Raw genomic sequence first — 23,093 nt, forward strand, 5'->3', positions numbered from 1 at the left:
TTTATTCTCTTTTTTTTTTTTTAAATATAACCAACGAGATGAATTCATTCCGGCGTTCCGTGCCTCTTGAAATACGTCCACCTGAGAGTCGCCGTCGTCTCAGCTTTGTTTGTTTACGCTGAGTGCGTACCCGCATTTCAGAGCTGCTGGAAAACTCCTTCAGACTGCACCAGGTAATGTAGTTCAGGATAATCCGTTTTATAGAAACTAGAGTCTGATATAGAAACGATATTTGTTAATTTCCACCCTTTTTAAAGTGCTTTTTAAAAAAAAATCTGGACATTTAATTTCGCAACATTATCCATCATTTGGCACAAAAAGTAACCTAATCAATTCACTGGCAGGAAAACTTGACAACTCTTCCTATAAAGTGAGTGGATTACTGTAGGCTTTGGTGGAGGTGATGTCTAAAATGAATGTAGTGCAGCCTGGTGGCTACAGCTGCTCATAACTATCAGCAGCTAACGTTCCTAAATGCAAAATCAGTCAGTTTTGCTCTGTGTTTAAGAGAAAATCAAACGTACCATCAATTATCTCGTCCTTCACTTTGTGCAATTCACGAAACACCTCGTCCAGGATCTCCTATTGGAGCAGAGACGCATCAGTAGGAGAAGTGTTTTGCTCTTGTTCTGAAGGTTTCACGTTAAAGCATAGCGGCGCTCTGGCTGAGCGTCACCTCAGGTCTGGTTTGCCTCACCTGTTTCATCCTGTCGAGGTCTAACGAGTCCGTGTCGCCGCCACTCCCCGCGGGTCGTACCCTGCGGGAGCAAAGTATACAACCGTAAGAACGACACGCACTCTCGTCTCACCCGGGGGAGCGAGCTGGCAGCCCTCACCTGGAAGCCATCGACCTGTCTGCAGAGTTGGCTCGGTCCCAGGGCTTCTTAGCACCATCTGTGTGGCAGAACGAAACGATCGGACAAGAGCATCGAGTGGCGAGAACCCCTAGACACCCCCTCTGCAGCTGGATAAGACGATCTCCGGTGTATTAGACCTTACCTGTTGAGTTCTGTCCGCTCCGAGTGCTGGGGGACGGAGAGTTGGGGTCGTCCTGGAGAGACAAACAGGAATGGAAACGTCATCCACGTTACCAATCATCGCGGCCGCCGACGTTTCGCTCACCTCTACCTAGATCAGCGTTTCACAGCTACTTCAGAAATGCTTGCAGCTCACTCACGTTTTGGCCGTCCTCGGGCTTCTCTGAGGCTGCTTTCCTTCTGGAGGAGGGAGGGAAGAAAGAAGAAGACTCAAATGAGAACGAGGAGTTTCCTCAGGAACCCATAAAACGTCAGTTCCAAAGTCAACAAAAGTGGCAGTGAGGTTAACTCAAGCGCCACAGCGGCACGCTGACATGCCGGCGGCCCTGACCTTCGTGCCAGCAGAGCGTTCATCTCCTCCATCAGGCCTCCACTCCCACCGCTCGTTCGGTTGGCGTCGTTCTTGGGGCCCGAAGAGCTCTCCTCGGGCTGCTGGAGAAGGGGAGACAGTCAAGACACATCCTAAATCCAAGAGTCGTCAAGCGGCGACGAGAGAAAGGAAACGCGCCCTACCCTTTGGACTCGGCGGAGTTTGGCCCCAGCGATCATCGCGGCGAGGCCCGTCGGCGCGGGGGCCTCGTCCCCTTGGCTGCCGCCCCCTCCTCCTATGGGCAGCGGGGGCGGAAGGTGAGGCTGAGGGGCCCCTGCTGACGGAGGCGGTGGGCCCGGCGGCGGCGGCGGAGGAGGAGGGCCGCCCATGTTGGCAGGCGGAGGTAATACAGGTGGGGCCACGGAGAGCACGGCGGGGTGGCCTTGGAAAGGAGAACCTGGAAATGAACACAAAGAGCTTTTACTTGACTTCACTGATGACTTTTTTTTTTTACAGCAGGCAGGAATGAGACGGCGTTCCCCTCTGAGCGCCGGCACCTGAGTTGGAGGACCGCCGCTCCCGCTCCATGTGAGCCTGCATCTGCTGCTGCTGCTGCTCCATCATCTGCCTACAAGGAGCAGGAAGGACACGCGTCACAAAACCCTGAACATTAAAGACTTGTTTGTGTTCCCCAACCAGATCTGTGCAGCTCCGAACCACAGACAAGGTGTCTCGCTTCAAAGCTGCACAAAAATAAAGGGATTTTAAAAGCCACATTTCAAAATAACATCAGGATAACAACAAAAAAAAAGTTCATAGAATTTTTAGGTATTTACTAATGTTCATCAGTTTATATTTTAAAATAATTCCATGAAAAAACAATAGTTGGAGACGTTTTCCTGCTTGGAAACCCAAAAAACATTAGGCCAAATCAGTTTGTCTAAAAAACAAAAAACCAAACAAAACTAAAAAGGAAGCAAAGTTGAAATAAATCTGACTAAAAAAAAATAAATAAATAAATAAAAAAAATAAATAAAGAGCCGAAGCAGCAGAGTGGGGTTTATTTTTTGACTTGTTGGAAGTAACATACTCTAAATGAGCACCTATCATAAAGAAACAAATCAATAGATTTAGATTATTTACATAAAAACAAACAAAAATTAAAAAATAGTCACAATAACAATCTGAAACAGAACCCAAAAGGGGACTCACATGAAGCCAAAGCTTATTTACACCAATCCCACATCAAAACCAAACAGTTACACCTAAAATCCTCCCGACAGAAACGTAAAATAAGAGAAGAAGAAAATAAATAACATCCAAATTACACAAAAAATTACACCTTAACCCGTAATTATTATAGACTTCAGCTCTGTTTGGAATTGAAACAGAGGTCCTATATTAATCTTAGAGACTGAAACATGTCTACATTTAACATTTGTTCCTTTCAAACATAAAATTATTATATTTTTCTCTTAATAAAATAAAAAAAGCCTGTATATAATTAGGAAAGCTATTGTTTGCAGGATATAAAGGAATTTCCATTGTTATTAAATATAAAATATCTGTAAGGAGCATATAAAGAGCTCATTTGTTGATTATTTCTATGGAAAACACTGAAGAAAATGTGCTGCTATTTAGACTATATAAAGGTGCAATAAGCTTAGGCTTGGAACGAGGCCTTTCCATCGAACCCGGTTCAAGGATTCTTGAATCGAGACGCTGTTATCATTCATGTAACTTCATACGTTCCTTAGCATAACTAAGAATTGGTGCACAGATTCCATTTTTTATCATGACAGCACAATAAAAACCCCTTCTGACCTGCACCACTCTCCATTAACCCTCCACCCGTCCCTCCTTCTTGCCAACCCTGGTCCTGGAGGAACGCCATCCTGCATGTTCTACTTGTTTCTCTGCTCCAACACACCTGATCTGAATCATTGATTAACAGGCTTCTGCAGAACATGAAGAGGTGATTTAACCACTGAATCGGGTGCATTGGAGCAGGGAAACAAGTGAAACATGCAGGACCAGGGCTGCCTACCCCTGCTCTAATCAGATGTATCCCATCCTTCCTCCCATGCCTCCGACTGATGCAGCAAGCATATGTGTGTCGCAGCCCAGGAGAGCGAGGAGGAGAGGAGAGGGGGGAGGAGGGAGGACTCCTCCAGCTGTGAGGAATGCTGAGACAGCAGCCTCCCTGACATGCTGTCACCGACTGAAACGCACAACCGCATCCTTAACCCAGGACGACGGTTTAGTCGGTTTAGTGTTTGGCATCCGGAGGCCGTTGGCAGAACGGCAACGAAGAGCCGGCTGCGTCTGACACCAGGGCCGAGGGAGAGGGCTTAAAGGTGGGCAAGTTCTCAGCCACGCCGGACTGGAACTGCAGCCGTAATCCACGGCTCCCCTGTTGGAAGGGAGGCTGTTAAAACTGCTAAAACGTCCCCCCCTCCACACACACACACACACACACAGAGGAAAGAGCCGTCACGCCACTGCTGCAGAGCTCTAAATATAGCTGAGGATCCAGTCTCCAGCCCATCACACTCACTGCCCTCCCGTGCCGCCTACTGAGAAAGCTTCTTCACCGCTCTGCACAGAACAATCCATAAAAGTGGCAACATTTGCCTCTGCCCGCCGTTCACCTTTTGGCGGCGTTCAAAAAGGGTTCAAAATGTTTCTGTTTTTCACATGTTCTAATACTGTCAAATAAAAAAAACACACATGAAAATGTCTTTTAAACTAACATTAAAGGCGCTAAAATGAGCTGCTGCTTTGACATGTAATTAAGATGGCAGTCCAATGGAAGAAATCAGCTGGTTTAAACAGTTCTGGGCTGTTTCAGTCGGCCTGTCTCGGCTTTTGTCACTTTATCCCATACAGAGTAATGGGAGGGATTAATCATTAATTAATCTTTCATGGATATGAAGGAGCGGCCTGGAAAAAAGACACACACTCAAGCAAGCTCCAGCTTTAGCCATGAAGCCGTGCTTGTGTTTGCACGCTGAAAGGGAAAAACTCTTTCACCTTGCTCTCTGAGCCTCCATCTCGTCTGAAGTCGGGCCATTCTGGACCTGACGCTGGAGGGCCGGACCTGAGTGACAGGTGGAAGCAGAGGAAGAAAGGCACACGAGTCAGAATGAGCACAAAAACACACAGAGACGCACGAGTAAACGTCCTTCAAAGACCTGATCTGGACACGAGGGTTACACGGGGACATCACACGAGAGATTTCTGACCATTTCCCACCCCAAAAAATTGAGATGAAAACATTAAAGACGCAACACGTTTCTTTATTTCACTGATAACAACAGATACTAGTTTGAGTAAAGGGTTTGTAGCTATTTAATATTGTTCGAAAATGACAAAGGAGGCTCTAACGTAAAGCAGCAAGTCTCCTCCTGAAGGGACGGCCTGCAATCTAATCTGTTTAATACTATTAGTGTGATCTGCAGATGAAGAGGCAGGCCGGGCTGGTGATTAATTCATGACACGATAAGATGATAAAACAGCAGGAGTCCTCCCAAGAACAAGTTTGTTTCGTTGGTCCTGTTTTTAAGCTCATCCTTCAGGATTTCAAGGATTTCTCTCCTCTATAAAGGTAACAGAGAGTTGTAAACCCAGCAGACACTGTCCTTCGTTGGGGCCCACTTGCACTGACCATGTTCCTGTTCTGTCTGATGAAAAGTGTGTCTGATATAATAGTTTTGCCGCTCCCGCAGTCAGGCTGTTTTCAGGGTCAGTGCTCGTGCTGACGACGCTCGAACATGTCGGTTCACTGATGCTAATGGCTGCTGTTAATCAAGTAACACAGGTCCAAAAATAACACGGGGTGACAACAGGACGCGACTCACGCCTCCTATCAGACAGGTGAACTGATCCGAGACTGATATTAAAGTTTAAAACGTTACGCTTTAACGAAAAGCTCCGGCTGAAAATGTGTTGAAGGGACAGTTTTGAAGTGGGGTTCAGGGGAAAGGTTAGGATTAATTAATATAACACTCGTTGTAGATAGCTCTTTGACTGACCTTAGTTTGGAAAAATGAAGTTTTAATTCTGACCACTAATGAGCTAACAGCTAGTCCGAGCGGAGCTACCTTTCCCTTCTTTTCTAATAAGTTAAAAAGTGTTTTTTAGTTCAGCTACAGAGCTCTTAATTCAAAGAAGCCCAAACTTGTGCCTTTTAATAAAAGCACCACAGACTCCAGGGTTTGTTCACAAAATATTCTGCTAAAAGTTAGTGTCAAAGACTTTTTAACGGACTCCAGGCCGCAGGATTCAAGCTGCTTTAACACATTTTGTTTTGTACATGTTTTCGGTCCATCATTAAATGCTTACCTAGTCACCGTTTTTTTTTCCAAGCTGAACTCTCCTTTTGTTTTATTTGATTTTGTTTTAAAAAAAAGGCCAACTTTGACTCGCGACCTGTTGCCCTCTGACGTGGAGTAACACGTTCCAGGAGTTTAATGACATTCTCAAACTGCAGCGTGACGTGAAACACGTCCGAATCAGGCAGCAGAGGAGTGATCTGCTGTCACTCTGAGCTCACTAAAAAAAACATCCATTCACTCCGTCACATCAACTACTTTTAAGTCATCAGAGGCCTAATTAGAAAGCCATTACAGGTTGTATAATTACAGAGCTCACACTGCATAATTAGGTTCACTTCAAGTTTCTGCCAAACAATTTCAGATTTTTACCCTTCAGGCCATACAATATTTGAATAAATAACTTTAAGCGCACACACATACAGTCATGCAGTATTTTAGGTCCAGGCAAAGACACGCAGCAGTTTGTTGTGTTGTTGTTACCTACACGACATGCTGAAGAAGAGGAAGCGGCTGTAGCAGATACACAGGCACTGACAGATGCACTCCCTCCTGACCATCTCTCGCCGCAGGCTACCTTTTCCCCTTCCTCCTCCTCATCTTCAGCTTCCATCACCTCCCTCCCTCTATGCGCCTTTCTCTCCTCTCACCTGGGTGCCTCCCCTCTTGATTCCTCCCCCCTCAGCCTCAGTATCAGCTGTCATCTTCAGGTAACTCACACCAGCAGCAGCGGAGCGAGCCTCTCAGGCATCACGTTTCAAAAGGCCGGGTTTGTCTGAAGGCAAACAGAGATGACGACCTGCAGGTGCCTGACTTGGGACTTAACTTTGAGAAGAACCCCAAGAAAAAAACAAAAAAAAAACAACAATACAACACACTTTTTTGTGTTGTATGAAGTCAGTAAATAACAATGAATCTTAATTTGTTTGATCACTAAAACAATTTATGTCCATAAAAGTGCTTCTATGTCGCTCACTTAGACTGATAACAACAAAGGTTCCTGAACTATCCAGAAGATTTTTGAAAAAAAAGACAAAAATCAAGTCTTTATGATGGAAAAGTTAAAAAAAAATGTAAAAGTTAAACTAGAAATCAAAATTTTGCCTGTATCCGATGATCATCATTAGAAACCCTTGATCCTCCACATTTAAATATGCATTTTAAAGATTTTGATATTGATGTTTTTATCATTATTGTAATAATGTTAAGACTAGTGAGGACCACATGAGTTCATTTTGCCAATAAACATGTCCCAAACTGCAGCATTTACTCTCAGCCCCTTAAAGCGGCGAGGACAAAAAGGTCACAGTTCCACCTTCTCACCACTAGAGGGAGTCGACGGCAAGAAAACACACACGTCTGGTAGTTTTAGTGATGCAATGTGCAGCCACATCTAAAAGAGACAGTTTCCTCTTTCTGTTCCTCGTGCATACATGTGATTACAAATAAAAAAGAGGCCTGTCGTGGGTTTTCTGCTGTTGTCTCTAATGCTCCTGCAGCAGTACCCTTCAGCCGAGTTGTTGAGCATCTGTCAGATGTGTGTATCTGTGCCCTCGTGTCACTCGAGCCTCTTTGCTTCCCCCCTCCCTTGTTATTAGGCAGATGAAAAAGGCCTTCTCTCGAACACGGGACTCGGGAGGGGGGGGGTCAATGACTCATTCTAATTAAAAGACTGGAGGGGGGGGGTCACGTGACCGACAACCTGAATGGCAGCTCGGTGAATAACTCCGAGGACAGTGTTCAAAACTTCCTTTTAAAACCCTTGTAAAAATTGTAAGTAAGGCTCAAAAGATACGACACTGATATGTCTAAAGCTTCGTCGGTGAAACAGTGCGAAATTTTCTCAAAAAGACGCAAGGCAGCCACCAAAACAACACAGAGTCCAACGTGCGGTGAGGAAGCTAATATGGCTAGCATAGCTGAAGTGTTGGAAGAGCTAAAATCACTACGGTCGGATTTTGGAGTAAAGCTGGATGGTATCGATGAAAGACTGACTGGAATGGCGAGCACTATGTCTGCACTAGAGGCTAAAGTGTCTGAGTCTCAAACAAGACCTATTAAATCAGGCGGCTCATATGGAGGAGGCCGAGGCTCGCATTGCTGAAGTAGAAAGCTCGCTCGAAAAAGCAGAAACATCGTTGACTTCGGCAATGAAACGAATCCAGCTCCTTGAGGCTAAAGCAGATGACTTGGAAAATCGGGGAAGGCGAAAGAATCTACGTGTCTTTGGCATTCGAGAAGGAGCAGAGGGAAGACAACCACTTTTTGACTTTATTAGCAACATGCTACCGAAATGGTTGGAACTCGCACCGGACAAGTCATTCACACTGGAGCGGGTTCACCGCACACCGGCCTCTGGGAAACCAAATCAGGGCAGAGCGGTTCTGATTCGCTTCTTAAAGTTCCCGGAGAAGGAATTTGTGTACCGAGAGGCAAGGAAAAAAGATATTATACAAGATGGGGCCAAAATCACGTTTGCACAGGATCTATCCGCGGAGACGGTTCGGATCAGACGCGGGTTTCACCCGGTGGTGAAGCTGTTCGTTGACATCGGCGCATTCCGTGGATTCCAACACAACCCCTGCAAACTTCGCATCCTCCACGGTGGAAAGATCCATCTCTTCTCGACGCCTCAAGAAGCTGAACGATTCTACAAGACTCTTCCAAAATAAAGCACAGCGGATGCTTTCGATCAGTGAGTCATGAAAGACATACTGGTTAAGAAACAGGTAAACCGATAAGACATTTAATGTAGATATTCCTATTCTAATACAACTGATCAGTGACGGAAAAATAAACAGGATAAGTTCTAAGTTAATGGATAGTTCATGTAAACATAACTGACTACTTTTATGTGTTCACGTATTCTAAGCCTAATTTGAACTGTTTTAGAATGTATGCTAAAAACTAAGCCTTAAATAAGTTATTACCATTCTATCAAGGGTAAATGGTGTTATTTTTATTTTGATGGTTGGTAGACACTGTCTACTCTGTGTGGAGTTTTGGTGAGGTCACGTTGACTAGTTGCTCCTCAGTGGTGTGGATCAACGTCCTCCTAATACTTGGTTCAAAGGGGGGGGGGCATTTCAGTTCAAGAAATGCAAAAGTTCAGTTGGGGATTGTTCATTACTAGTTCTGTATCTTGTATGGTTGAATGTGTGAATGTATGTGCAAACCTGTATTTTCAGTACTATTTTTACCTTCTTTATTTTAGTGTAATAGTGAACTAAATAATCTGATACGGAGAAGACAACAAAAGGAAATATTTTAAATATCAAAATTACAAGCTGGAATGTCAGAGGAATAAGAAAGCTAACTAAATTGAAACAAGTATTAGACCGACTAAACTATTTGAAATCTAAAATAGTTTTCATACAAGAATCTCATTTGATTGAACCAGAAATACATCAAATAACCAAAAGATGGCAGGGTCAGGTGTACTACTCTTCTTTTACTAGTCACGCCAGAGGAGTTATTATTCTTATACATAAGTCAATACCATTTCAAACTATAAAGTCAATCAAAGATCCATATGGGAGATATATTATTGTGCAGGGACATATGTCAACAATAAAACTAAATCTGATAAATATTTATGGACCTAACAATGATAACCCATCCTTTTATGAAAATTTATTCTTAACCTTATCAACCCTGGAGGGACTTTATATTGTAGGAGGGGACTTTAATTGCACCCTAAACCCAAGTCTAGATAAATCTACTCAAATCGATACCAGCCATACACAAACAAGGAAAATACTTCTTAACTATATAAAAGATTTAAGAATAAATGACGTATGGAGAACAAGGAACCCAAATAACAGGGAATTTTCATGTTATTCAAGTACACACCAATCTCATTCGCGTATTGATTATTTTCTCATCTCTATGGAGTTATTGCCTCATGTGGAGAACTGCTGGTATAATAGTATTGTAATCAGTGACCATGCTGCAGTGTCCTTGGAAATTAAAGTAAATAAAACTGATCAAGAGGTGAAACGATGGAGGATGCAGACACTTTTGCTTAAAGACTCAAAATTTGTTACATTTATAGAAACTTGCATTGACAAATATTTTGAAATGAATAAAGATGAAACCACAGCTAGTATTAGATGGGAAGCTTTTAAAGCCTATATTAGAGGAGAAATTATCAGCTATAGCAGCAATAAAAATAAACAATATAACCAAGAATTAAAATCATTAGAGAGACTAATTAAATCCAGCGAAGCAGAACTTTATCAAAGCAATGATCCTACAAAACTACACAAACTTGTTGTTTTAAGAACCAGATATGATAAATTAACGACAGAGAAAGTGGCAAAAAACTTAATGTGGACAAAACAAGCATTTTATGATCAAGGAGAAAAGGCTGGTAAATTATTGGCTTGGAGGATAAAACGGATGCAAGCAGAAAGAGCAATTAACAGCATAAAATCAAAATCGGACATTTTAATCACAGACCCTTCAGAAATAAATGAAAATTTTAGAGAATTCTACAAAACCTTGTATGAGTCTGAATATTCTGGAAACGAAGAATCACAAACTACATTTCTTAATCAATTAAAATTCAAAACCCTTTTAGAGGAAGAGAAAACAACTCTTGATAGGCCTTTAACAATAAAAGATCTATCTGAAGCAATAGACAGCATGAATAGCGGTAAAACACCAGGTCCTGATGGACTTCCAATAGAATTTTATAAAGCATTTAAAAATAAATTAATCTTACCACTTCTCAACATGTATGAAGAGTCATATAAAGCTGGATTACTTCCTGACTCACTGAGACTAGCTACAATAACTCTTTTGCTAAAACCAAACAAACCCCCAACTGAATGTTCCTCATATAGAGGAATCAGTCTTATGGGATGTGATACAAAGATTTTATGTAAAGCTCTCTCTAGGAGATTGGATAAATACCTACCCAATTTAATAATAGATGATCAGCAAGGATTTATAAAAACAAGACAAGGATACCATAATATAAGACGGGTTCTCAATGTATTACATGAAAAACATAATTGTATGGACACGGCGATGTTATCATTAGACGCTCGTCAAGCGTTCGATAGAATAGAGTGGAATTATCTGTTTGCAGTTCTCCCCAAATATGGACTGGGTGAAACCTTTCTAAAATGGATACGATTACTATATACTGATCCGACAGCACAAGTTTTAACCAATAATAACATGTCAAAACCTTTTAATTTACAACGGTCAACTAGACAGGGCTGCCCCTTGTCACCACTGCTTTTTGTATTGGCAATAGAACCTCTGGCCATGGCTGTTAGAGCAAATACTGGAATATCAGGTATTAGAATTGGAGGAAGAGATCATCTCATTTCTTTGTTTGCAGATGACATCATATTTTTCTTAAGTAATTTGAAGATCAGTATTCCCAATTTGTTAAATCTAATAAAAGAGTTCGGTGAATTTTCAGGATATAAAATTAATAATTCTAAATCAGAGTTAATGTTTCTTAATGAAGAAGAAAGGAGAAGTCCTATTGTGGCTACCCCATTTAAAACATCTACAGGTTTTACATATTTAGGCATCAAGATCACCCCATCCCTCAGTGAAATAAGCACAGTAAATTATAATCCACTTGTGGAAAAAGTCACAGAAATGCTAAATCGATGGTCAAATCTACCTATATCTATGATAGGTCGAATAAATATATTAAAAATGACAATCTTGCCCAAATTCTTATACTATTTTCAAACACTTCCATTGCCAATGACAGATTCATTTTATGATAGCCTGGACAAACTATTTAATCAATTTATTTGGAGTAATAGAAAAGCAAGACTCCGTTTAAAGCTACTCTATCTGCCCTATGAAAGAGGTGGACTTCAAGTCCCTAATCTCAGATGGTATTATATGGCTGCCCAACTAACATCAGCTACGCATTACTTTTGTTCGATGGCACCTCCAGCTTGGGTACACATTGAACAGCAATCTGTTCCAGATTTACCCTTAAACACCTTCCTATATTCATCAGATATAAAGGCACTTAAAAAAAACACAAAGAACCCTTTCTTAAAAAATACAATTATAATCTGGCATGCAGCACACAAACATATGGGTGGCTGTCCAGAGCTATCACAATTTACCCCTATCTGGGGTAATGAAAGGTTCACCCCAGGGAAAAATGATGGAGGATTTAAGCTATGGAAAACCAAAGGCATTCAGAAAATTAAAGATCTTTATGCCGATGGCATGTTGCTTACTTTCAATCAGCTATGTAATAAGTATTTAATACCTCCAAAACATTTTTTTAAATATTTGCAATTGAAAAATTATATGTCATCAAAACTGAAACAAATAGTGGACATTCCACCCTTGACCAAAATAGAAGAGGTGTGCGTAGGGGACGTAAAAGGGAAGGGTTTTCTTTCCGTGTTCTATAATTTGTTGATGCTTTCCTCTAAGGATTCTGTAATGGATAAGTTAGACGCTTGGAGAAGAGATACTCTTGAAGATATAGATGAGGAAGACTGGAATCAGGCCTGTTTAAAAGCACAAACTCAAACGATAAACACAAGATTTAAACTTCTACAATATAAATGGCTCATGAGAACTTATATAACACCAGTTAGGCTTCATCATATGTCCAGTGACATTCCAGATACTTGCACTAAATGCTTATTTGAAAAAGGAACTCTTCTCCATTGTATGTGGGAATGTCTTAAAATCCAAAAATTTTGGAAGGATGTTATTAGGTGTCTATCTGAATTGTTTAGAGTGAAAGTTCCATTAGAGGTTAAAATCTGTGTTTTAGGAATATATCCAGTGGAATTTAAACAATCACAGATTAAAACTAAATTGATAGACTATGGACTTCTTCAGGCGAGAAGATCTATTGCATTATGCTGGAGGAGCATGGATGCGCCCTCCATGGGACTCTGGAAGAAAGAAATTGCAAATTCGCTCGGACTGGAAAAACTAACATACATCGCCAAGGGTAAGCAGCGGGACTTTGAGAACTTGTGGGAGCCATATATGAGGATCATAGGGACTGAAGGTGGAGCTTAATAATGAATGTCTTGAATGGATGTCTTGTCTACAGTTTCTATTACTGTCATGTTATTTTTCTCTGTTTTAATTTAAAGGTCTTGTACATTTTTGGATCTAAACAAATGCAGGTTTGAATGGTGAATGTGTGAGTGAATGTGAGTGTGTATAAGCAGATGTTTGTACTGTTAAGTTGAATGTAAATGTATGTTCTAAAAGAGAAAATTTAATAAAATATATTTAAAAAAAAAAAAAGACTGGAGGGGGACTGGAGGGGGACACACTCCTGCTGCTGCTGCTGCTGGGGGAATGAATGGAAGCTGTGAGAGTCACTCCGTCTCACTCCTTTTTCTGTCACTCCTCAGCTCAGCGTTGTGCTTCTCTTTGTGACTGACATGCAAACACAGAGCAACGGGGGACAAACAGCCTGTCTCGTGCGTATTCCCTGCTTTAAAAACGGCCCCGTTCACACCTGGCTCTGACATCCGTCTGGGGTTGTCCGATACAAGCGGTCAGCTCTGACTGAGGGCGTTCACACCTGGCAGCGAAGTGCGTGCCGTCAAACGTTATTTGGATGCCAGCACAAGAGATGCACTGGCTCGTGCTCCCTAGTGTCTGGTTTGTAATCCTGCTGTATGCAGATCCTGTAAAAATTACAACACATTCTGACATCTAATGTATATTATTATTTTGACATTAACGCTACTCAGAGCCACCTGAGTTGCATTTTTGGGGAGCTATTCAGCACAGGTGCATCATGAAAAAAGTAAAGGAGCATTCCTGGCTTCAGAGAGCTTGGTGTCGGAGCAAAACGCAGACGACGATAACTCGTAAAAACCAACCGCAGTGAAACGCCGCGCTCTGACAGCTTTCGGCCGTTTCACGCAGCTGCCGCCTGCGAACATAACCCCGCCGCTGTGTTTCACGAGGTGAGCGCAATGTGGCAGAACTCAAGACTGTTGCTCCGTGACTGACGCAGCACGGCGTGCCCGACAGCGACCACAGCGGGCCCAGCCGGCTCTAAAACAATCAGAACAAACACAGCTAAAGAGAGAGAGACTCAGAAACCGACACATTCATCAAGAAGGGTTCTAAGAAACAGTTCAGTTCAACTTTTAGCCCCAAAAACGACTGTTTGATTATCAGCTGAAGCTGACTTTTTCCCCTTTAAACCCTGAGATGATTGGATGTGTTTGCTGCTTGTGTGGGGTCAGGTCAGGTCCTGTGCTGGGGCTCAGGATGGACTGCATTCAGACGACCAAAGTAATGAGGATAAAAAGTGTCCCGACCCCCTCTGAAGGTGGTCCGAGTGGAGACGTCAGCTACTGTTAGACTCAAACGCTCCCGGCTGATGTTTAGGTCAGCGTCTATGGTCCGTTTGCTGTGGCTGCTGTGTCACGAAGCAGGAAGTGTTACAGACATTTACACTGGAGCAGAGGACAGCCTCATGGTAATAGTTGGTGCAAATTATTTTGTCCCAATCAAGCTCAAACATCGAGAATCCATAATTTATTGGCAAACAGATTTAAAATGAATGACTTTACTTCCAGTGTTCATGTTGCCGTCAACAGAGTTGTGTCAGAGCGTCATCATCATCCTGATCTGTAGACATTTCTGCATAAACTGTTTAAGTTTTGATTCTATTCTTCTCTGCAGCAATATTTTTTTAAAAAAAAGCTCTTTCAGTCACATCTTTCTCTCATGAGATTGAAGACATGTCTGCTGTGTGTGTGTGTGTGTGAGGGAAGGCCTTACCTCCGTCCTGAGCGCTGAGGACGTTGAGAGCGAACAGCATGGCGTTGGAGAAGGTGGTGGCCTCCTCCTTACTGGCGAAGTTGAGGCCGTAGACCTGCCGGGCGTCCCTCCACTGGTGAAAGGTCGGCGTGGCTTGGTTGTACTTCAGGCCCTTCACTATGGAGTAATTGATGACAACCTGAGAAAGACGGGAGGGGAACGGGTAAGGCAGCAGAAAATTAAAACGCCTGCAGACTTTTCTTCCTTCTCTGGGAGGTGATTTCCATCAGATGGCAGCTTCTAAAAGCCGCTGTTCTCCCTGCATGTGCTGCAGGCGGGAAAAAGGGCCGTTCGATTCACTCGGATTGCGAGGGGACGGGTGGATTTCCAGTGAATTCTGTTCTGACGTGGACAACACAGCATGTTGTCTGTGACAGATTTCATCAAGCTAACTTTAGGAGTTAAAAGTCCAAAACAAAAACCAGTGTTGTTTCCACGGTTAACCTACACGTACACGTTTTGGGCACAAGCTTTTATTTTGAAAACAGACGTGGAAATATTAGTTTAAAAATAAATTAAAATTTAAAATTTTTTCATTTCTGGGTTTGCTTTGAATCCCACTGAGCTTGACATTAATTGTGTTTGTGTATAGGTGTTTTTTTTTATTCTTGTCCGTATTTTTGTACTTATTATTGTGCTGTTTTTATCTTAAGTGCATGACCTTTGACCTTGAAATTGACCAACATAAACTGTTAGATGTGAGTTTGTAATCATTCAAATCAAAAAAAAAAAGTAAATTACAGCATTACACTCAGTGTAACGTAGGAAACATTAATCAGATTAATGTAAACTAAACAAATGTTCAAATGAGCAAATATAAATCTCTTCTTTTAATGGCCAAAGTTCCAAAACTGACATGAAATGCAACGTTTTGTTCTGTACTTACTTTAATGACAATTACTTTTTTAAATCATACGAATATACTCATTTGCTTCAATTTGGCAACATATCCTAATCTAATGGAAAACGCCCACCGAGTTGTTTATCGATGACAGAAGTTGAAGTCCATGCAGGAGCATTAAAACTGTAAAAACTCTTGGAAACTTATTTTTTTCTGGTTTCAGACATAAGTCCCAGCTCATCACAGGGTTTAGCCCTGCATGGCTTCAAAGTGGAACCAGTTTCCATAAAGAAAAGTAGTTTTTTTTTTCCCCAGACAAATCATTAAAGTCGGATGTTTCACACACAGACTGATTGGCTCGTGGTTCCTCTGCTCTGTTTGTTAACTGACGAAGTCTCCAAACAAAAAACGGCGACCTTCCCTGTCATTGTCTTTCAGTAGAAACGTGTGTTGCTTTGTTTTTTTGTGTGTGTTTGTGTCGCCCTGCCCTCTGTTACCTGCTGGTCCTGCAGCCTGACGCCCACCACTCTGAAGGTGTTGTTGGCGGTGTTGTGGTAGATGTTGATGCGGCTGAATCCCTGCTGGCCCGGCTTGATGGGAACCCACTTCTTGCTGGTGTCGTCGTAGACCATGACGGAGGCCCGGGCCTGGCAGATGCTCTGCTCGCTGAGAGGGGCACGGAAAGGAAGCATGTTAGCTCATTAGCTTTAAATCTGTCCATACTTTTGTTTCTTGCTTTAATATCCCACATATTACTGACTTTATTAGAGTCCCATCATTTAACAATTTGCCTCCTTTTTATCTTAAAGTAAGCCAGTTATTTTCCACAATGAGAAACAGAAACACATTTATGAAGTTTGTATCCAAATATAGCAATATTCCCAGCTCCTAAAAGACATTTCAACATCTAAGTGCCATTATTAAATGTAACATATTTGCAGAATAAAAGATTCATTAAGCTCCACTGCAGTATCTCCACATTCAATATGTGGCTTACATTCAGGTTTAGGCCTTTTTTTATACGGTGCAAACAAAGCAACACATTTATGATGGATGCGTGTAACTCCGGGATTTTAATGAAAAGGTTTGGGCACCCAGGAATGTTTAATCAATCTGATGGTATTCCTAACGTCTCAGGCTTTAATAGAGCGTCGGGGCTCATTCACAGCTGTCTGACGCAACGTATTTATTCCCTGAGCAAAGAAACCACAGCAGTCAGCAGCCGGACTCGCAGTCTGAGGCCGAAAACGGCGGCAGCAGAATGACGACGGCAGGTAATAAGATTATATTAAAACACGTTCGGGTAGGGGTTCGTTCAGGTCACAAGATAGGAATAAAAAGAAATGAAAAGGTGAGCGGTGAATGCTGTGTGTGCCTTTTGGAAATGAGAGAAAATTCAGCTTAAATATACAACAGCTGTGGCAGAAACGAGAAAAGATCTCTGATGTAGACTTTAATAAAAGAAATAAAAATAAATAACTCTGTCTATTAAGCGCAGGCCTGGATTGGTCATGTTTGCTGCCACAAGTAGTGGAAAAATGTTAGTTAAACACTGTGCATCCCTTCAAAATGATGCTGTCTGAAGCGGTAACAAGATATTTGTGAGAAATCGGAGGATGTATTGAGGACGACTGTCAGCTACTACCACACTAAATTTTGGCTCCCAATCTGTAAAACCGACTGAGTTACAGCCAGGTTTGGGTTTCCTAAAGTCAGCTAGCTGTGGCGGCCATCTTGAATTGGGCTTACTTGAAAAGCGAGTCACTTGTAGATGTACATCCAATAATTAGTCTCTGCCAATTTCATCACAATCCGTCTGATATTTTGCTAACAGACAGACAGTTTTCCACCACAATGATTAAAAACCAGCAAATTCCTAAAACAAGCATCACAGCGTCTTCTGTGTAAAAAAAACAAACGTAAAAAGAGATTTAAACGTTCCTCAAAATAGTCTCGCACTCCTTTAATCCCGTCATTACACACACACACACACACACGCAAAGATAATTATATGCGTCTAAACATTTGTCTGACTCAGAAGGTCAAATTTTCTCTCAGCTTTAAAACATTCCATGAATGCAGACGTGAGACAGTGAATTAAAGTGAACAAGACAACCACTCTTCTTCTGCCGTTAACCTAATAATCGGATCCAAATGTAATCAAGCGCATGTCCTGCATCTGTTGGTGCTCCTAATGAGGCTGTAAGGTGTGTGTGTGTGTGTGTTCAGTCCGATTCGACTGTGTTCATCTCTGCTTTACAAAACACACGCTCCTCAAGATGAATGGAGTAAGCAGGTAAGCAGAGAAATCAAAGTGCCTGTGTGAGACGATTAAGTTGGATAAAAAAAAAAAAAAAAAGAATTTGAAATGGCAAATGAGATTAACTAAAGGATCGCCGTCTGCGTCTTGGCGTCTTTGCCGAGCAGAAATTGGTGGATCGGGCCTCAAGGCTGAGAGACAGAGCTGTGTCAGAGGAGAGGAGGGCAAAATAAATAAATTCTTGGCTCTTGGAGCGCATGTAAAGATAATATAAGGGATGATGTAGAGAAGACTAATCTTGCAGCTGCTTATTTTCCCCCAGTTGATCTCCCAGGATTTCCACCACAAAGAGAAAAGAGTTAAAAGAGACATTTAACTCAGACAAAACAACCCTGAACGGCGGGTGATACAGTAACCCGATCCATAACGATGGGACTTATTCTCATTTTTCTAACAATATCTCATCAGGTTTCACTGTGATGTGTAAAATCTGTTTAATCGTCTCAGGAGCTGCTGTTAAACATTTATACGCCTGATTCAGCCAGGTCAGGGAGAGACGCTGCAAGCCACAAAAGAGTTTGACAAAGTCCCAAAAATCAAAGTCCCCACAAACCTGTCCTGCAGCATCCACTCAACTCACAGAAACCCACAACAGACACATTTAATGCCTCATCGTCTCAATATTGTCTAGATTCCTGTGAACGTCGGCGCAATACACTTCCTGTTTATTCTTCTAAGGATGAATAGTAATAATGTTGATTGTAAGACATTCCCAGCAGCTGAAACTGAAACATGAGCCTTATTTTTAAAGCATTAAAACAGTGAGTATAAAGAGTAGAACTGTGTTTTCAATGAGTAGCTCAAATACTTTTAATAAAACACGGGCCCGGTCCTGGTTTGTGACCAGTTTAAAGACTTAACTTTGGCGTTTTGTTCTCAACCTGTTGCTTTCCTTTTGTTAAAAGAAGAGAGAGACACTTGATGCAAGACTATAAGTGAAATCAGACAAACATTGTTGAAGCCTCACGACTCGACCACTGATAAGAGGTGGAAGATGGATGGATGGATGGATGGATGGATGGATGGATGGATGGATGGATGGATGGATGGAACAATCAACAAATAACTAATTGAGGAGTCAGCATTGTGCAATGTAAATAATTATTCTGGTTACAGTGTCTGTCAAAAAACTAGAACAGATGAAACAAACAGAACCAGAACCTATAGCTAAAAATCTGAACATGCTACACCGCTGCCCTGATTTTAAGCTCCCGTACATGCATGTGTTCAGCCCTCTGCCTCTGAATTAGTCATTTTCCAGCTTTTTTTGAGATGAGACCCAGTCCGACGATGACGTGTTTAATTTATTTTTGTTCACGTGTTAAATTTTAAAACAGCCTTCTCAGCAGCTGAGGCTAAAAATGGCGCTGCATGCCCGGCCCGGAAGCACGATGAATAAATGAGGTCCCGGCGCTAAAAGAGACTCGAGCAGACAGGCAGAAGGTGATTGAGCGGCTGAACTAAAAGAGACGAGGCAGAAGAGGACGGCTTTATTCCTACTGACAGTTATGGGACGCAAACACACACACACACACACACACAAGTACAGGACTATACTTGCAGATTGCTCCGTATACGATTTCAGCTGAAAAATGCTGGTTATTCATGCTCTGCTGCTGTGCGGAGCATAAATAAATTAGATGCTGCTGAATTTATCATGAAGAGACACACTTCTGCGCGCATATATATTCATGCAAATGAACGAACGCGTTCTTTCACTGTCATCATCGACGCTTGGAAGACAACCAGTTGGTGCAATAATACAATCGAGCCAACAGGGACAGGCTGAACAGCCTCACAAAGAAGAAGAAGACGCCCAATAAAGCCTCCTGGTTTTAATAAACCTGACGTTTTACGAGCTCCATCGTTTCTTCTTTTTAATAAAAATCAAACGTTATCTCAGCCGTGGACGAGTTTGAACACAGTAACCTTGACAGAGCAGAGATGATGAGAACACCCGGAGGCAACACCAACAACAGCAACTGGAGCAGAGAGGGAAACATGGCTGCTGCTCCGGATCCACTTTAGAGCTGGTTCAGTTCAAATCTGTTCCAGATTAAATCTGTTCCACTTTAAATCTGGTTCAGTTCAAATCTGTTCCAATCTAAATCTGTTCCAGTTTAAATCTGGTTCACTCTGCACCTGCGGTGAATTGATAAATAAAAAGCTTTGCCTCAAACTGCTGACTCAAATATAACATGTAGTCTCCCACTTATAAGAAAACCTAAATGATAAAAAGCCCCATGCTTTCCACTGAGTCCAGTAAAACTCAATATTGTAACTTTTTTATTTATTTAACATTTATTTTAACACCGAATCGGTCTTCAAATTCGTTTCAGAGTTTTGGGGATAAAATGAGTCGACGCGACACTTTGATTAGTGAGTTTGATTTAACGAAAGCAGCATTTCCTGAAGACAGACAAAGAGTTTGTGTTTTGTGTTAGTAAGGGTAAAATCTGGACTTTGAGCCATTTTTGTGTGTGTTAAAGTGGATTGGCGGTGGCGGACATCTTGAATCAAGCTGACGGCAAAAGCCAGTCAGTTGTAGGTGCACATCCAGTGATTGCTTTCTGAGAGTCTCATTCAAATCTAAGAATCTGTTTCTGAGATATTTAGCGAACAGACACACAAACAAACACACACATAGGCAATTACATGATCGCCCGCTGCCATGAAAGGCCGCTGAATGGTACTCAGGGCTGAAAAGGCCAATTATTATTCAAGTATTGTTGTTTACCAATGTACCGCCTTCATTGGGCTGAGTTAGTGTTCAGTGATGTTTTCTTGTTTCTCGCAGCCCTCGGGTCACTGAGATCACCTCTGCTTCCTCCTGGTCTCGTCACATCGGACTCCCTCTAACCTGCGGAGTCCGAGCGTTCGGCTCCCCTCTCGGCTTCTGGTGCCAGACTTCCTGTCTGCTGTGGGAGATTGGCTCCCCCAGCATCATTTCCCCTCATTCGAAATGAGCAATGTAGTTATCGAGCCATCAGGGCAGAGGGAAGAGAGGAGGAAAAAAATAACAAGCAGAGTGGATTTTAGAGAAAAAAAAGAAGGAAAATAAAACCCTGAAGCATGAAAGACGAGTAGCACTTTGATCCTCACTTCTGCTGATGAATTAGCAGAACGGGGAGAGGTGGGATTGAAATTCACACAGGAAGTGCTCGGTAATGGCGAGAATCAGCGCGTGGGCTGATTTCCTTCAACATTTTCTTCGAACATATTGCCTCTTCTTCGAGGCTGCTTCGAAGCTGAGCCTGATCAGCCTTCGTTCAAGTCGTTTGTGCGATCCGTCACCAGAAGGCCTCCTCTGACTGTACGGGTCCTGACGCCTTTCAGGCTGCGTGTGAACCACTGTCGGCGATTTGTCAGCCGATTAATCTGCCTTGTCAGCTGGTTCCCACCCTGATCAGGCCTGGCTGCAGCACCACCCTGCAGACACTGTAGCATCAAAGCTGCATGTCGCTCCACTTTCAGGGGCCTCGCCGCTCAGAGACAAATCCGCCGAAAACAGCCACGCACACGGCTGCGTGCTGACTCCTGCACTCAGGCTCTTCTTCGGGTCTGTCGACTCAGACCAGCTCTTTGCAGCCATCTTTAAACTTGGGCTAAAACCAGGTTGCAAAGGTAACTTTGAGCAGAAAACAGAGAGACATCGGTATATCAGCCAGCTGGTGCTGACTGAGCAGTTATGCAAACCCTGTTTCCCCCTTTTGGAGACTCCTTTGGGAACACCGTTTGCCAACTATAGTTGCCAACAATCGCAGCTCAGTGAGATGCCAACCTTAGTGGAGACAGAAACTAGGAAGCCGGCCTCAGGGTTTTTGTTCAGACCAGTTATTGATTGAATCCAACTGAGCGTCCATTAAGGAAAGCTGCATCAAGGTCGTGTGTTTGTTCTCTTGTTTTTTGTTGCCACATTATAATTTTTTCTGAACTCATCTGGACCACTGATTCATATGGGGGACCAAAGCCCAGTCCAAACAAGGCGCAGCATTATTTATGAAAGGATTTATGAAAGGATATTTGTGAAAGGTCCTCACGTTCTCTGAAGCCAGCAGGAACTGGTTTACAGGTGTTTTTGGAACCAGAGTCTGCTCCCGAGGGACGTGGAGCCTTAAAGTCCCGCCTTCTCCCGGCCAGGCATGGACTCACGTGACCTCTCCCCCAGGCACGAGATAACTAGTTACAACTAAACCTGTTAGAAACAGGACGATTCAAACATACAGCAGCAAGGTTAGAACTACGTCAGTCCACACCTGCAAAAGATGATCGGAGGTGTTTTTATTTTTTAATTTTTTAACAAGAGCAACATGCTGGAACCAGTTTAAGTTTTAAGTCTGTGTAAAGGCTGGTTATGGTTAGAGCTGATGGGTCGATTCAGGGTTAGATTTAAACTCCACAGGCAAAAACAAGGGTACTGAAGAAGTACATCTTTTGCCCCGAAGGATACAATTTGAAAATATTCACCCTCTAGGGTTGAATATTGGACCTTAGGGTAACTGCGTGCATCATTACGATGACCTGAAAGATACATTTATGTTCCTGAGTAATGAAAGGGACACATATATACTGATTATGTCTAAATTCATGAGGCTGGCTGTCTTTGAAACTAAATGATCTAATTTCAAGGTTTTTATTGAAAGTATCTTTTACCAAAATCCTATTTAGCTGTGTCATTTTGAAATATGACACATATAATGTTTTTTTGGATGCCACCAGAGGCACAAGACTGCTCCAAAAAGGTACAACTACGACAAAAGTACCGCTGCTGAGATTACTTGAACAGTACCTTTGAGTGATCAACACTTACGCTTAATAAGAAATGACACGTAAGCTGTGGGTAAACGCGTGTGCGCGTGTCACTGGATGCTGCATAAAACATCAAAGCTGCACAAAGCAGAGAGAAGAACAGCTGACAGCTTAAAGATTTATAAGTGTGCTCAGGCAAAGCGACGTCACAGACCCCAGCTACACTTCGGCTTACGCGGAAAATAGGATAAACTGTGTTCAAGTGTCTCTGCAGTCCAGCCGCAGGGGGCAAGTCGGAGTAATTCCCACCCTCCTTCGTCCGTTCATTCCTGCACCTACATGAGGAGCGAGAAAACAAACGGGGGAAGGGTTCGCTGCTCGTGTGGCGAAGCTAACAGGATGTAAACCACGAGGCAAACTGGCAAGCAGTCTGTTTGAGGCGTTGCTGAGAGGAAGATGGAAAATAGCATGTGAGCCTGAGCTGACAGCAGACATTTACACAGCCCGTCACTGCGAACGCAAACAGCTCGAAAACAAACCAAATAGGTCAACGTACGGAGAAGTCTAAAAATAACCGTCCCCTGGCTGATCCAGGTTCTGATTTGTGCCAGTCATAGTGGGCAGGTTTTGCTGTCAGGCCAGAAAGAAATCCTAAAAAAAAAAGAACAAAGACGAGTCTTGTGCTGTGAGAGCTGGA

The 23,093-nt window shown here is 42.5% G+C and overlaps 1 protein-coding gene across 6 annotated transcripts in view; it reads right to left on the bottom strand.

Moving 5' to 3' along the window:
* The window catches only part of evlb (Enah/Vasp-like b), a 44,776-nt gene that overhangs the window by 1,308 nt on the left and 20,375 nt on the right, over positions 1-23,093 (bottom strand). For 3 of the 6 annotated variants that reach the window (XM_017409214.3, XM_017409211.3, XM_017409215.3), the window contains exons 2-12: positions 15,825-15,993; positions 14,448-14,625; positions 4,381-4,447; positions 1,905-1,975; positions 1,551-1,804; positions 1,369-1,469; positions 1,178-1,217; positions 1,000-1,051; positions 837-894; positions 698-758; positions 525-582 (exon numbers count right to left, since the gene is read on the bottom strand). In XM_017409214.3, coding sequence (XP_017264703.1) covers positions 525-582; positions 698-758; positions 837-894; positions 1,000-1,051; positions 1,178-1,217; positions 1,369-1,469; positions 1,551-1,804; positions 1,905-1,975; positions 4,381-4,447; positions 14,448-14,625; positions 15,825-15,993 — 1,109 coding nt within the window. Of the gene's footprint in view, positions 1-524; positions 583-697; positions 759-836; positions 895-999; positions 1,052-1,122; positions 1,218-1,368; positions 1,470-1,550; positions 1,805-1,904; positions 1,976-4,380; positions 4,448-14,447; positions 14,626-15,824; positions 15,994-20,384; positions 20,683-23,093 lie in introns of those variants that run through there. The other 3 variants (XM_017409213.3, XM_017409212.3, XR_001808433.3) reach the window with 3 other exon arrangements.

The sequence above is a fragment of the Kryptolebias marmoratus genome, linkage group LG19 (assembly GCF_001649575.2).
Source record: "Kryptolebias marmoratus isolate JLee-2015 linkage group LG19, ASM164957v2, whole genome shotgun sequence".
Classification (NCBI taxonomy): Eukaryota; Metazoa; Chordata; class Actinopteri; order Cyprinodontiformes; family Rivulidae; genus Kryptolebias; species Kryptolebias marmoratus.